This window comes from Rhodamnia argentea, chromosome 2, assembly GCF_020921035.1.
Source record: "Rhodamnia argentea isolate NSW1041297 chromosome 2, ASM2092103v1, whole genome shotgun sequence".
Lineage (NCBI taxonomy): Eukaryota > Viridiplantae > Streptophyta > Magnoliopsida > Myrtales > Myrtaceae > Rhodamnia > Rhodamnia argentea.
The window spans coordinates 20128569-20143727 of record NC_063151.1 but is presented as its reverse complement, the minus strand read 5'-3'; the positions used below and the strand labels follow the sequence as shown (position 1 = coordinate 20143727).

Here is a 15159-nt window from a genome sequence, read left to right as displayed (position 1 = left end):
ACTATTGGCGTCGACCTTCATTATATATCCCCATCAGAATATCCAACGCCCAAGAAAATCCAAATTATTAAAGGGCGCATCAAATTTGAACAAACCAAGTTCCTCCAAATAAGTTGAGTTTCGTATACGAGCTCAAACTCGAGACATTAATTTAACATCATCTCAAATTAATTACTACAGCAGTTGATGTGATTGCTCATATGAGCGAACCAATCATTGTTTGGTGACATATCTTTCGTTAACATATGTGTGTTTGTGTTAGTCTCATTATATCTTTAATGATGTTATCCATTATGTCAATGCGCTTCATCGTACCATGATACTTAGAATCTTTAACATATAGGTAATGTCTGCTTGACTATCACAATAAAATGTCACCGGTCTTAGAACATCGGTGATTGGCTAAATTTTTCAAGAAACGTTTTAACCATACTGCTTCTTGCACTGCAGCAGAGCATGCCATAATTCAGCCTCCATCATTTATCAAGTCCAAGTATAATCCTTTTAGAAAGGTGAAAATGACAAACCTTTTTGGTGCATGAGTGGTTAATATCGATAACCAGTGAAAACAATATTACCGCAGATTAGCCCAAATTGTAATATTTTAGAGAATCTGATTTAATTGGTAGACCACATGCAAAACAATATGAGATTTGGAACTTGTTAGTCCGTATATTGGGGTCGGATAACCTATAGACCTGTTTTTACAGTGAGCGGTGGGATCTTAAATGTGAATAAATTACATTGCAATTATTATATTTGTCAAAGTTCTAATATGATAAAGGTTTATGTGGTATCACCTATAAGTCGACAAGATATACTCAAACATCAGAGAAGTGAAACACGTCAGGTAGGTAATCCTTTCACACGTGAACGTTAGACGGCCACCTGTGTACACACCGGTAGGTTATTTTCTATATCTTCAACAATATTCCTCACTAGCTAATATCTTTAGTAATGTTGATTGCGCATAAACCGTTATTAATTATTTATCCATAACCTATATTCATTAAGGATTATTTTAGATTATGGTTTCGTCTAAACACCAGTTTAGATAGACCTATCATTTGACAAAATATCTCGGGCAGAAAATGGGTTTTATTCTGCTTTTACGTAATGTGGCAAATAGATGTCTTAATTTGCATGTCTTAAAAATTGGTTTCCAAACAATTATTACATAATGTGGACAGGCATGTCATTGTACAGTCTACTAATACTTCTCTTTGTTAATGATCAAATAGTAAGTAGCTTGCCTATCAATGAGCCGGTCTCATTCCATACGTGTTTCACGCAAGACCACTTCAACTCAGCAAACTCCGTAGATAATCAATAACTTGTCTCGTGTTACTTTAATTGTCATATAAAATACATCATTGTAATATAGCTGCTTACTTTTAAGTAACAAAAAGACCCTAAATTAGAATGTGGTCACTAGAAATATCTGAAGCTCTCTGACCCTAAATTTTTCTTAATGCTATATTCGGAGACAGCACAGCCTAGGAAGACATGGCTATCAGTAAGCACTTCTTTGCGTTGGCATACAACTTTTGCTCTCATAGTACCCTAAGAACTTGGCGAAGATGCTCCAAGTGCCGCTTTTGAGTAGAACTATACACAAGAATGTCTTCAGAATAGACAACAACAAAGCTGCCAAAATCGGTTTAAAGATATGATTTATAAGGCGCAGAAATGTACCAGGAGCATTAGAGAGGTCAAAAGATATTACCATCTATTCATAGAGACCATCTCTTGTTTTGAAGGCAGTTTTCCACCCATCTCCACCTTTCATTCGTATCTGACGATATCCCTTTCAAAGATCAATCTTAAAAAAAAAAGTAAAACCATGGAGCTGGTCAAGAAGATCATGAAGTCAAGGGATGGGAAAATGATACTTGATGGTGATCTTACTCACCGCTTAACTATCAATGCACATACCCCACGATCCATCCTTCGTTGGCACAAGAAGGGTAGGGGCTGTTGCGACCTATAATTTGTTCTTTCAGGCTAATGGATTACTTAAATGTTCACATTCACAACGTGTTAGGAATAAAGTTATCCGATACATCCGGTGACCTTGAATAATAATTGATGATCATACCCAGTAATTTATATGAAAAACGAGTGACTGTGATTATTTTCATTCGTTAATAAGAGATGACTATACATACCTGTGTACATGGGTAACTTTGCGTACAGTCAACTTAGGTTCATACAAAAACAATCCTTTATTGTAGAAGGTAATGGGAAGTGATTAGGCACATTCCTCCGTTTGGGTACAAGTGGAAGATTTCACTTAATAATTATGGTGTTGCTGCCCACTTGAGTGTAGCATCCTGGAAACAAGCTCCCTAAATTAGTGTTATTTTGACTGTAATATTCGATTACTACCATAAGGGATTGTAATTTGAGAGACAGATGCGCCCTTTTCAATAAATGTTCTTTTTAGAACATATTATTAGATAGTGTTGTGAAAATCCTACATAGTGGGACAAAAAGTTCCTTTTTCCCATACGAAGGTCATTTTGGATATATTGCGAAAGGTATTCCCAACAAGTTATACAGAGAGCGATCGGCAGGGAAATGTGTGACGTCACATATCATAGCACGATCAAATTATCGAGAATTTTATCTTAGAAATTTCATCTATCTTGAGTCTAAGGTTTATAGTACTAAATTTTCGAAATGCGCCCAATGTGGTGCGGCTAATTATTCAAACTCAGAAATGAATTATTCTCCTTGAAATTCGGCTCAAAGATCTCGTCCATATCGAATTAGCGACTCATTGATACACAGCCGACCGTGTGTGACATGACTAAGGTTCAAGGAGGGTAATGTCACATGAAATTGGCCAGGTGGGCGACAAATTGAAGTGGCGGTTGGCCGTGTGGGCAAATTAGGAGCGGGAAGTGAGGTGCCGTGCGTGTGTGTGTGTGTGATGGTTGGTTGTGAGAAGCATGCCATACCTCACCAAAAGAATGATCATAAGACTTATGGAGAATGAAAAGCCATCATGAGGAGCACTTCATCGTGTAATCCGCCAGTGGGGGTAAGAAAAAGAGAAAGGCTCAGTAAACTTCATTGTTTGCGGTGGAATTCCTCTCCAAGAGCTCTCGGTGAAGCTGAAGAATTTGCGTCTCCGTCGACCGCCAACTTCCGCCAGAAATCAAGCCGTTGTTCCAACCTATTGCCGACCAGAAAGGACGTACAGTCAAATTCTCTCTCTCACCCTCCCCCGTTTCATGATACGTTCAGCCACATTTAAGGAATTTGGGTCGGTGAGAAGAGGAGCAAAGACCTTGAGCTCAATTGGTGAAGGACGGGATGCACGGTAATTTGAGGGCAGTGAGAAGTGATTTACTATATGTGGTATTTAGCGTCGATAGCTTAGCATGGAAAGTAGTTGAACTTGTGTCGTTGGCCGTGAACTCGAATTTGGAAGATTGCTCTCGGTGGAAAAGGGAAATTGGTAGTGAGTCTAATGAAGTCATTGGTGTCGATCGAACCTAGCACCGAGGAATAGCGTTGGCAACGACCTTGCGTGGGAGGGTAGTGCTAGCCCCGATGGTCGTACACTTTGATATGGGGAACATAGGGTCGTCTAGCTTGGGAATTTTGCTGGTAATTGCGAGAAGTTTACTAGTAAGAATATTGAACTAGGAATTGGCGATGAAAGAGAGAGGCGACCGAGAATGTTAATAGCTTGTGGCATCAATTTGTAATTATGATTGACCTCATTTGAGTTTAGGTAGCCGCATCGAGGGAGGATAAACTGCCAAGAACAGGAGAACATAGTATGTAGTATTCTAAGTGATTGAACATCTAAGGACATACGTAGACCTAGGTGCACTGGTTGTGTGGTGATTACCAAGAACGACTATATTGAGACTTACATAACCGAACTGTGATGTTTTATTAGCGTGCGAGTTGTGGAATTGACTTGCCTATGAGACTCATATCATTGCATTAGCATGTCCACTTCATGACATTTGGCGACCGGAGTTGCGGGGTGAGGCCACGAAAAGAAATGAGCTCAATTTTCCCCGAGGGAGACGAGATGCCTTGGTAGGTGGCACAAGGTGGACCGAGTGATAACGCGAAGCCTCGGAGTGAGGAATCCATGGCGGGGAGTTGCCATGAAGGTCGGCCATAAAGCAAGGCAAAAATATTGATATTACGAGTTGGGAATTGACTCAGAAAATGGTGGTATGTGGTGTACATGGGTGATTTGCATTCTTACATTGGCGTATTGCATTTACATGTGGTAATTTGCATATATAAACCCTTATATGTGACACTTGTTCTATGAACCGATTGCTATGCTGATTATGGATTTGAGATCTATGATGATTCGAGCGAGCATTAGAGTGATTGAATTTACTTGTTAAAAAGTCTTACACTTGTGGTATTGTTGTCTTTTAGATTGACAGGTATGGGTTCCATTGCGATTCCCCCAGACTCTCGCTATGATCTTCCCATTGAGCTTGAGAGTGAGATACAAGATTTTGACATTCCAAACGAGCATGGGATCTCGTTCACTCGCGTGGTCGCGACCCTTACTGCCGACGTCGGAGTTGGCATGGCCCCGATGGTAAATAGGTTTGTGTCCGTGTTACTAGTGATCTACGGACAGCATGAGGGTTCCATTCCCCACGATCTCTTCGATGGAAGAGGGTAGGCCGGGATGGCAGCCTAGACGGGGACGAAATGGCGAAGAGATGGCCTTTTTGGAAGTCCACATAGTTGGAGCTAAAGTTGCAGCATTTTGAATATATGACTGACTAGTAGTTGTGCGGTCCGTTTGGTAGATGGGGCTAGATAGTGTATGTATTCCCCAGGTTGACTACTGCGACTAAGTGAACCTTGTATGTGAATATTTGCTATGCTAAAGGAAATGTTTGACTTGTATCATCCACTTGTTGATTTCAACTTAATTAATATTTAAAACCTTCCGTTGTATGAAAATATTTACCTGATAATGATGATAATGATAATAGTTAGATGTGACGGTGTGGGATGTCACAGTCTCTTTGGTGTTACCCGGAGTGGGGGGTGCTACATTGAGAGCTTCTTGCCGAATCAATCGAAATTGCTATCTGCAAAGCAACTGTTACTGTCGTTAAATCTTTATGATAACTTGATCGGAATAAAATTTAAATCCAAAAAAGAAAATTATACAAAATTATACGTTCATCTACATGTGAATAATTGGGCGTTGGGGTAAGAATAAGTCAAGTATGCCCATTGTACGGCAAAAAAAAAAAAAAAAGTATGCCCATTGTGAAACAGTAAAAAAGTAAGAATTTATCTGGATACAGTTCTATATATATATATATATATATATATATATGGGTTGGCTGATTTTTTTTGCCAATCTGACTGCAAGTTAGGTTCAAACAATTGAATGACATGCCATTGATGGAGACAACAAAACTATTTTTTAAGGATTGCTAACAAATTCCACCAAGCACACTTTTCCTAACATAGTTTGTCAGAAAACCATTTATTATAAACAAAAAAATGTCCGCACATTTTGGAGTACATTGTAGAACAAGTCAAGATGGAAATATTTAATTTTTTTTTTTTGTCCTATCTCTAACTTTTGATCTGTCTCTTTAGAGAGAACTGTCGAAAATTTAGCATTGAAAATTAAGTGATTAAACCAATGAGCCATTTCAAAATTAATTTCATGTTTGTTGACACAGGTCTGAATTCTAACATGAAATACTAACAAATTTTGAATATTGCAATAGTTCGGTGAATATTTGATTAATTTTGCTCTGGCAAAGAAATGTTGATATTCGTTAATTTCAAGAATTAAAACTTTTTAACATCACTTGTAATCTAAATTTGATAATTTCTCTCTACTATAACCCTAAATTAACCCAATAATTTTAGAGATCTTTCGATTGTTATTAGAAGTAACATAGCTGATGATTTGCGTTAGAGTTCTACGGAATCAAGGACAATTTTCGCTGCAGATAGGATCCAAAAGGTGCTATTTTTTGGCGACTATCTTTGATTGATCAAGTGCAGAATTTTGCTCGGAAAAAAGGTGATTTCGTTAGTTTTTGAATTGCACAATATGTGATAGTTGGATTGAAAACTTGTAAATGTTCATATATTTTTCTGAATTTATATGTTTTTGCAATCAAAATTTAAGAAAAACCTAATTTTTTATCAAGGAAGAAGGAATTTTTTGGTCGTTTATCAAGGTTCGACCAATTTAGAGCTTTTGCACCTTGTCATGCTATCTTCACCCGACCTCATATGCGACGTTCGTTCCGCAACCTAGAGTCAGTGTGAAACATGGCACAACCATGTATGCTCAAGGCCTTCGGTCTTTGATCAACGAGCATTGATTCTCAAATATTGGTAAAAACAGAAAAATTGGAAGATTTGCACAAAAAATTCTAATTTTTGAGAAGTTCAATTTGATTGATAAACGTTGTTAAATACCATGCATATTTTCGAGAATTGACAAATTTGATTGGAACGTGTCTTTTCTCAAAATTTGCGGATTATTTTACATGTTTTATTCAAGGCTAAATTGAACAAATTGCACGCTTCTAGAAAGAAGTGAATTTTTTGGACAAGGCTAAGTTAGCCTGTGAATTTTCAGCAATAAACTCTAAAATTGCGAAGTTGTCCAGCCATGCTGCCTTGTGGATAAGCTTGCTTTTATTCTTGCACTTTATTTATCATGCTCATGCATATTTAGTTATGTGATTGTTTGATTTTATGTGTGCCGAAGTTTGCACATTAATAAACAATCATGCTCGTAATACATGCTCTACTTTGTGCCTTGTCCTTTCGGAATACGTATATTAAAGCATTAATTTGACTTCTATTTTGAAATACAATTGCGCCCGTACATGTGAATTATACATCTAACCTCGATTTTGAGAGGCGGATTGATAATTCCAAGTAGAATTTCATGATTTGCCCTATGTACATAGGGATGGCAGTAATTCCGTATTCAATTCGTTTTCTGGCCCTAATGTAAGAGCGCATTACAAATTAAATCGGAATTTTCGGAATTTAAGTTGTATTATGGGCAAAATTGTTTGTTTTTGTTTAACTTTTGCACTTTTCCTTTCTAATTGAATTCTTAAAAAAATACCAAAAAAATGATATCTTTAAGGTAAATCACATTTTTTTCATACTTCTCATGTCAAAATAACATTTAATATGTGTAGGGACTTTGAGAAATCAATTTCTTCAACTATAACGAATGTCATTTCACTTTAGGGTAGTTTTTATCTTTATTTTTCATAAATCCGAAAATTTATAAAAATACCAAAAAAAATGCCATCCTCATTGCATAGCATAGTTTAGCATCATATTTGCCATGTCATGCACATTATTCATGCATATTTTGCCATGTTGCATTAGCATTGCATTTATAAAAAAAAACACCTAAAAATTAAATTTATCACCAAATCAAGGATTTTTATGGAAATTGATACCGAAAGGGCATTAATTGAAAAATTAGTGTAACCAAGTCCCCGACCACTTAATCTCCGGTTCGTAGAAATAAAATAGTTTTCCGCACCTTTTCATTTACATTTATAATCAACCTACCAAAAATGATTCTTGGCGATTCCAAGATAAATTTTTGCATGAAATTAAACCTAAGATGCGACTTGGTAGGGCTTTGACGATTTCAAATTAGGTTAGTCAAATAATTAACCTAACAACCCATTAACCTAAAAAAAAATTCATATTTTAGTTCGTGACACATGCCACACACGTGGCACAAGATGGCCATGTGCACCGGATCCATCTGGCGTGTGGAGGCGCATGTGGCTTTGTCAGGTGTCATCCGGCAAGGTTTCACCTCTCAAAACAGTCATTTCGTCGATACGAGTTTGATGGTATACTCAGAAGTCATTTTCATTAAACAGAAAGTCACAAAAGAACCGTGAACAGTATGTTCGAAAAACATGGTTTTCGCACTAATTCGAGAACAAAACTTGACAATCAATCAGGAAACAAAAACATAGACTACGATACCAATGATGGGAATGCATCCCATTACATACTCAACAAGTTACACGAAATTAAAAAGCCCGGATATTACTTGAATATCGTAGAAGTATATCATGATTAATGAACATTCCTCATCTTTCACAGATTAAATATTATTGTTGCGGTTTCTCGAGAGATCATTTGTCTATTTGACGTTCAGAAGTGGAGTCGGAATTCGTCGTACGTTCATTCTCTGTTCTTCTCTTTGTTCTCTTATGAAGGAACGTTGTTATAGGGACTGACAGAGGAAAGGATGTCTAAAGACGTGATACTCATTCACGTTTGAAAAACTAATAACTATCTTTTAGCAGTTATGCAATGTGATCTAAGGGTGTGGTGGCTTACATAGGCGGATCACGGTACTTCCCGTACACCACATAAAATTCAACAGAGTTAATACCACGAATTTCACCTAAACTAGTAGGGGATAAATTTATCACATGTGTATCAATTTGTGATTTTTTGCGGTCAAAAATTAAATTAGAATAAATTTGTCACGGATGTATTAGTTTCGGGATTTTTGTGATAAAAAAATTAGATTTGAATAAATTTTTCATAGATGTACCGGTATGAGGTTTTTCATGGTAAAAAAATTAGTTTGGGATTTTTCGTGACAGATGTACCAATTTGAGATTTTTCTTTATATATATATATATATATATATATATATATATAAAGAATTTATCCTCAAAAATCAGTCACATGTTATCACATTGTCACAATTATAAGCAAAATTTAATCAGAGTCAATGACAAAAGAACACGTTGCAAAGGATTCTTAAAAATACATGGGGCAAATTGCATACTTTGGAACCGGGGGCAATTTACAACAGCCCTTAAAAAGGAAGCACAAAAAGGAAAAATCTCTAATAATTATGACTTGAATAGAGAGAAAAAAGGGAAAAAAATCAGTATTAATTTATTGGCAAATAATAAAGAAAACCAAAAAAAAAAACCCTCTTGGGGTTTTAGCCTTCGAAGCAGAATCGAGCACTGTCTGCGAGCGCAAAGCGCAGGCCTTATCTCGCGTCTTTTCCTTTCCCTTCTCTTGGGTTTATTCCTCTGTTTTTTCTTTCTTCGAATCGAAATCTCACGGCGTTCGGTTGCAGAAGAATTCCTATTCCGATCGCGAGATTCATCTCCTCTTGGCTTTCGTGCTGTACCCAGAATCCGCGAGCAGAACCCGAGACAGCATAAATTCCTCTCACCGGTTCGCCGCGTTGGATCATCATCATTCTGAGCAAACGATGCCCGCGAACGACGGCTTCTCAGGTATCAAAGGTTTTTGTTTTTCATGTCTGGTTTCTTCTGCTTCACATGTGTTCATCTTTGGAAAGGTATGTGCAGATTTTACTCTTGCCCTCTCTCTGTGAATATGTTGCCGACGTTGGAGTGTTTCTGTGAAATAATTCCAAAGTGTTCCCTGTTCTTTATCTTTCATTTTTCTTGGTAGTTGGCATCATATTGCAAGAACCCAGATGACCCAGGTGGACCATTGCTTCTTTTTCTGAAAATCTGATCGTGTAAAATGTCAAAAATGGAGTCTTTCCTTCTCGAGCCTCCCTCTTTTTGCAAGGAATGACTGTTGGCTGAGTAACCCCAGATGTTTCTGGCACTGCTGAGATGTTATGTGCTCAAGTGTGTGAAGCATAGCTGTTCAAGCGGGCTCTATTGCCGCTTCCTTTTCTTTGTTCTCGTGGAGAACTGCTGTCACGATTTCTTTTGAATTCCAATGTGCGTGAAAGGGGATTTAATCTTTCTGGCACCTCGTCATTTCGGCATTAACAGAGCGGAATGATCACATTATTCATCTTTCTTGTGTACTTCTGAAGGATATGATCATGATGAAATTATGGCTGATACCCTTTTCTGCAAATTACAACTTCGCAAGAGAAGATTTCCCTCCACTTGAGAAATTGCTTATCTTCTCCTCAGATTCTTCGTGAACCAGGAAATACAAGATTTTTCTTGAGGAACATCAGTGACTCCTATTAAGAAGTTTGGCATAAATAATGCCCACTAATTTAATCCCTGGTGTGGTATTTTTTGGTTCTGATCTTTCATTGAGATTTCTGTGCGTGCTTGTTTCTTGAAGTGGTAACCTGGAAGAAGGAATCCTTCTTTTCTTGTTTTACTCAAAACACTAAAGATGGAGATCAATCTTCTCCCCTTCCGTTTAGTGCAGTGCTCAAAACTTAACTCTCTCTCTCTCTCTCTCTCGGTGCCCATATCCGCTATGGTGGACACTTTACCATTATCGAGTATCCCTCAACTTTGCATCATGTATATTACTGCTAGTAGATCTGCTTTTCCATGTTTCTTTTGTCTTTTTCTTACTGTTAACCTAGACATAAGCCTATGCTTTGCACAGGTTCTCAACGCAGTACCACTTAATATAGACAAAATGAACTACCAAATCATGATTTTAACTGTAACTTTGAAGCATTTCTTGCACAAATTGCAACTTTAGCAAAAAATCTAATGATGTATTGAAACTTCACCTTTTTCTTCACGTAGCGATAAGTGTTTGACTTTATTTCAAGCAATTTCAACATTTTTAGCCTCATCCATCAAATTTTTTTAGTATGAAAACGTCAATTAAATTTTATAATCTATCTATGCATTAAAAGGTCTATCAACACTAATTGCAAACTGAAAACTGATTATGTAATTTTTAGTCAATTTTTCTAGTGGAACTTGTCTAATCACGAAAAGGAATTTATTAAAGACATGCTTTACCCCACCATAAGCATCGAACCTTGGATCATAGCCACATCATGGATATTATCAATCTTTAGCATAAAATACTTAAAGTCCTTCAGTTAGTCATGTCCTCCAATATCCTGACAAATTCAATGTACTTGAAACAAAAATATTGCTGAAATATATTAAATAATCACAATTTAAAAGAGAGAAGCACTTGTAAGTTGTATCCGTTTAGAAATGTAACATCAAAGAACGCAAATGAAACCAAAATATTGATGAAATATATGAATAATTACAATTGCAAAGAGGGAAGTACTTTTATCCATTCAGAAAAATCTAACACCCTTGCAAAGCAAATACTGGAGCATACAAAAGTAATTGAATTCCTCACGAGTCTAGAACAATGAACTTTTTGGGATTGGTGGGTGTGTTGTTCATTTTCCTTTTTTCTGGATTTTTTTTGGTTTTTTGTTTTGTTTTGGTGTTTTGTTGGGGGGGTAGAGGAGGGGAACTCACTTTTAATGCCTGCTTGATATTTCCGAAGTTCCAACTTCATTTAGTTATTGATAATATGTTTTTGGATAAAAAGCAGGTGTCTCAAATTGCTACGTCTTCAAGAGTCGGTTGCAAGAGTATGCACAAAAAGTGGGACGACCAACCCCCGTCTATGAGACCATAAAAGAAGGTCCTTCGCATGAACCTTCATTCAGATCAACAGTGATTGTTAACGATGTCAGATATGATTCTTTACCTGGGTTCTTCAATCGGAAAGCAGCCGAGCAGTCAGCTGCCGGAGTTGCACTGCTGGAGTTATCAAAGTCCGGTGAAATTAGTGACAGCATTTCTCAACCAGTTGTAAGTTCAATAGGCACTACTAGATAAGATTAAATTGTACATATATTCTATAGCATACCCATGATAAGATAGGTGTTTTCCTTATTTTTTTAATGGAACAACGATTTTGCAGATTTATTGCTTATAGTTTGGAATTGACTAGCTGACTCAATATTATGATTGCTGAATAGTTGAACTATAAGTGTGCTAAAGCTCCTGCAAGACCTCATTAAGCAATTAAAGTATTATTCAGCCTACCGCAATCATATTGATAGTTTTCTATGTGTCATGCACAAATTCTGCTGTCTATGTGCATAATTGATATCTAGGAGATGATTTGGTTTTTTGGTGGTTGCTGTATGATTAATCTTGGTTAGCAGGAGCAAGATACTTAATCCTTCTAGGCCTTATTAATCATTGCATTCCTTTATATTCAAAATTCATTATTCCAAGTACAAGATATAATTGAATGATGGAGGGTTCACTGTACTGCTGTATACATGCTTAATAAGTAGTAATGGGACGGGACTTACATTACAAGTTCCTTCTCGGTTCCATGGTTCTCTTCTCTAGTCGTTGGCATTGACACTTGGCAATTAACAAGACTGATGTCTGTACATCTAGTCTAGTCAGAATTTTCTCATCTGTCTTCAACCTTTTACATAACATATAATCATGTCGGTACAGATGTGAAGTCTCTTAGGGAAGTTTCTGATCCTTGTATCTTTCGTTGGTCTGCGACTGCGAAATTGAATCTGTTTCTCTGTTTCCCTTGTAGCTGTTGTTGTTGTTGTTGGTTTTTTTTTTTTTTTTTTTGGCATCTTCTTCTCTTTTGGGCCAGATGGTTCTTTGCATTTATGTTAGTTGTGACCCATTTCTGTGCCTATATGAGTTGGACTTTGTTTCAATGATTGTTCTTTGCAGCATGAGACAGGGTTATGCAAAAACCTTCTTCAGGAATATGCACAGAAGATGAATTATGCGATTCCCCTGTATGAATGCCGAAAGGATGAGGCACCTGGGAGAGTGCCTCACTTTTCATGCACTGTTGAGATTGGAGGAATTCGTTACATTGGTGCCTCTGCAAGAACCAAGAAAGAAGCAGAGATTAAAGCTGCTCGAACGGCTCTTCTTGCCATACAGTCGAGTACATCCAATTCATGCGAGAAACTGATTACTGACTCTCAGCTGACTGTTGTTCCATGCAAGAAGAGAGGGACAGAGATGGTTACTAATGCAGATGACACTGGAAATCCTCCAAAGGCAAAGAAACCACGCTTCAAGAAGAAGTCATTGAAAAGGAAGCTCTCTGCGGATAAGCTGGGCAATAATCAAATTCAGAATATGGGAAATTCAAATCTTGGGATCAATGAATCTGTTCCGTCTGGAGTCTCAGAAGATGCATCTGGACTGTTGGCAAGGGACTTGGGGCTCAATCCAAATGGAAATGAAAACGAAAGATGTGTGGACATTGCTCGTGTGAATTCAATTAATTTTCAGAATTTGCAGTGCCTACCTTCCAATTTCAATCAAGGCAACCTCGGCACTCAAGGTACACTCCTGGTTCCTTGCGGAGATGCTAGTGCTTTGTTGAGGGAGACTAGTAAGATTTCTGGAGTCAATGAAGGGGCCTCAGCTACAAACAATTGCTCTGGCTGTGCTAACATGGAGAACTTGGGCGGCATTGTTGGTTTTGACAAATCTAAAGGAAGTGTCTGAAATATTGCTGATTATTATTAGGAGCTGGATAATTATATAATGGAAGCTTACCTTTTAATTCTTTTTAGGATAGAGTTATCGTCTTCCTTGACAGATTGATTAAGTTATTATTAGCGGACTTGCGCTGGAGCCCCATAAGTGCTATTGACTTGATTGCGAACGCTTGCTCTTGATCAGTTAACAATATTCTTAATGGAAGCAATCTCATTATGTTGAAGTCTCTTATGGCATCTGGATTGGGTCTTTCGTCTGGATGATTCTCGTTTATTTCTTCTCCTGAAAGATTTAGAAGTACAAGGCAATCTTCTTGAAATGCACCTTTAAAAGCTCCTGTGATCTTGAAGCTATCTTGTTGTTCAAGCCTCAAGGTCAAAAGCAAAGGCATAACACATCACAGTACACGGACCGTATGACACGAGTGTAAATTTTTCTCTGTTCTTTCCTTTTCGGGTAGAACATGTATTTTCTTCTTCCCATGGGCAAGACCGCACTCTCTACCGTATCGATTGCCTCGAGGTCCTTATGATTTATTTCTGATCTCTTCCCACTAAAGGTAGTACATAGACATGGAAGAAATCGATCTGCTAAGCACAACCCAGAACACGATTGACATCATCGAGGTTTCTTGTTGCAGAGGCGGCACGAATCTAAACTGCAATGACCGTGCAATGAAGAAATGGAGAGACTTGATTCCCAGAGTGAAGAGACCATCGCTCATGCTCTTCTGAACTACTCCAAGCAAGTTACCTGCAAAAAAAAAAAACGGAATTCAACACTATAAAGGACCAAATTGATAGGATCACACCATAGTTATCATGTTCAGTGGTCGTACCAAAGTGCTCTGCAAGTCCCATGTAGCCTTCAGCCTCTTTCTTCTCCATGTTCCGTTGAGACCCATTTAAGGACGAGCTGATCAGACCACCCACAAGTAGACCTGAGAGGACACAGAGAGCGGTGACTCTGTCAACCCTCCTCTTGTTGAATTTCAAAGCCACCATCAGATCTCAGAAGACTGATACTTCTCTCTTTTACCCTTGTCTTTTGCTGGTTTTTAACTGTTCTCGAACAGCCAAAGGATGGAGATTGTAAGCTAACACACACACACACACTCCTGCTTCTTCAAGACCCCTATTTATAGATGATGCTGATGGATTTGGGTCAAAACTGGGCTTGAATTTAATTAATGTTTGGTTGTATTTTAAAGCTTGTTTTGAGATCTACAAATCATAAGCTGCAGAAAAATGTACTTGAGGAGCAAGGTGACCCCACCGGTTGTTATGACTTGTGACCATTCAAATTAAGATAATGGAGAATTTGAGTCTTGCCAAGCACGTAGTTAACTCTCTCTTGATGGGCTTCCTTGTTGGATCAACAGCTCGTGGATCCGGATCCAAGCCCACTTTCCCCATTTTCTTCCGTCATGTTACTATTCAATTTTGAATGAAAGGGAGAAATATAACCATCTATATCTGTCTGGAATGATTTCTCTTTCTGAAATCTTGCGAGGCATGCACTTTTTTTTTTTTAATTTGGTCGAATGAGGCATGCACTTTAAATATAGCTTTTTAATGCAAAATGTTTGGATCCTTTTTTAATAGTGAAATTTTCAAAAAGAGCTCCAAGTGCCCTCATTTTTTCAAATAAGGGTCTGAAGTGGACTTTATTTTAAATAAGGGTCAGAAGTGCCCTCGTTGTATCAAAGAATAGCCCGAAGTGCGCATTATTTCAAATAAAGACGTAAAGTGACTATATTAGTCTCAAAAAAGGGCATGAGTCACTTTAATTAAGGGCATTTTGGTCATTTACTATTTTATTTTATTTTTTTTTTGTTTTTTAAGAGATTTTGAAAAAAATCAAAATTATTAATAAAAAA

The 15159-nt window shown here is 37.5% G+C and overlaps 1 protein-coding gene and 1 long non-coding RNA gene across 2 annotated transcripts; one reads left to right on the top strand and one right to left on the bottom strand.

The window, feature by feature from the left end:
- The first annotated feature begins 9023 nt into the window (after window positions 1–9023).
- LOC115739545 (double-stranded RNA-binding protein 1-like) lies at window positions 9024–13503 on the top strand. Its single transcript, XM_030672689.2, has 4 exons — window positions 9024–9062; window positions 9093–9299; window positions 11326–11588; window positions 12492–13503. Exons 2-4 carry the CDS (start codon window positions 9275–9277, stop codon window positions 13284–13286), a joined length of 1083 nt encoding a protein of 360 aa, XP_030528549.2. The 5' UTR covers window positions 9024–9062; window positions 9093–9274; the 3' UTR covers window positions 13287–13503.
- A 210-nt stretch (window positions 13504–13713) lies between these two features.
- Window positions 13714–14609, bottom strand: LOC115739549. Its single transcript, XR_004015248.2, has 2 exons — window positions 14119–14609; window positions 13714–13938 (listed from the first exon to the last, which is right to left on the bottom strand). It is a non-coding gene; the product is annotated as an uncharacterized LOC115739549 (long non-coding RNA).
- Between the last annotated feature and the right edge of the window lie 550 nt (window positions 14610–15159).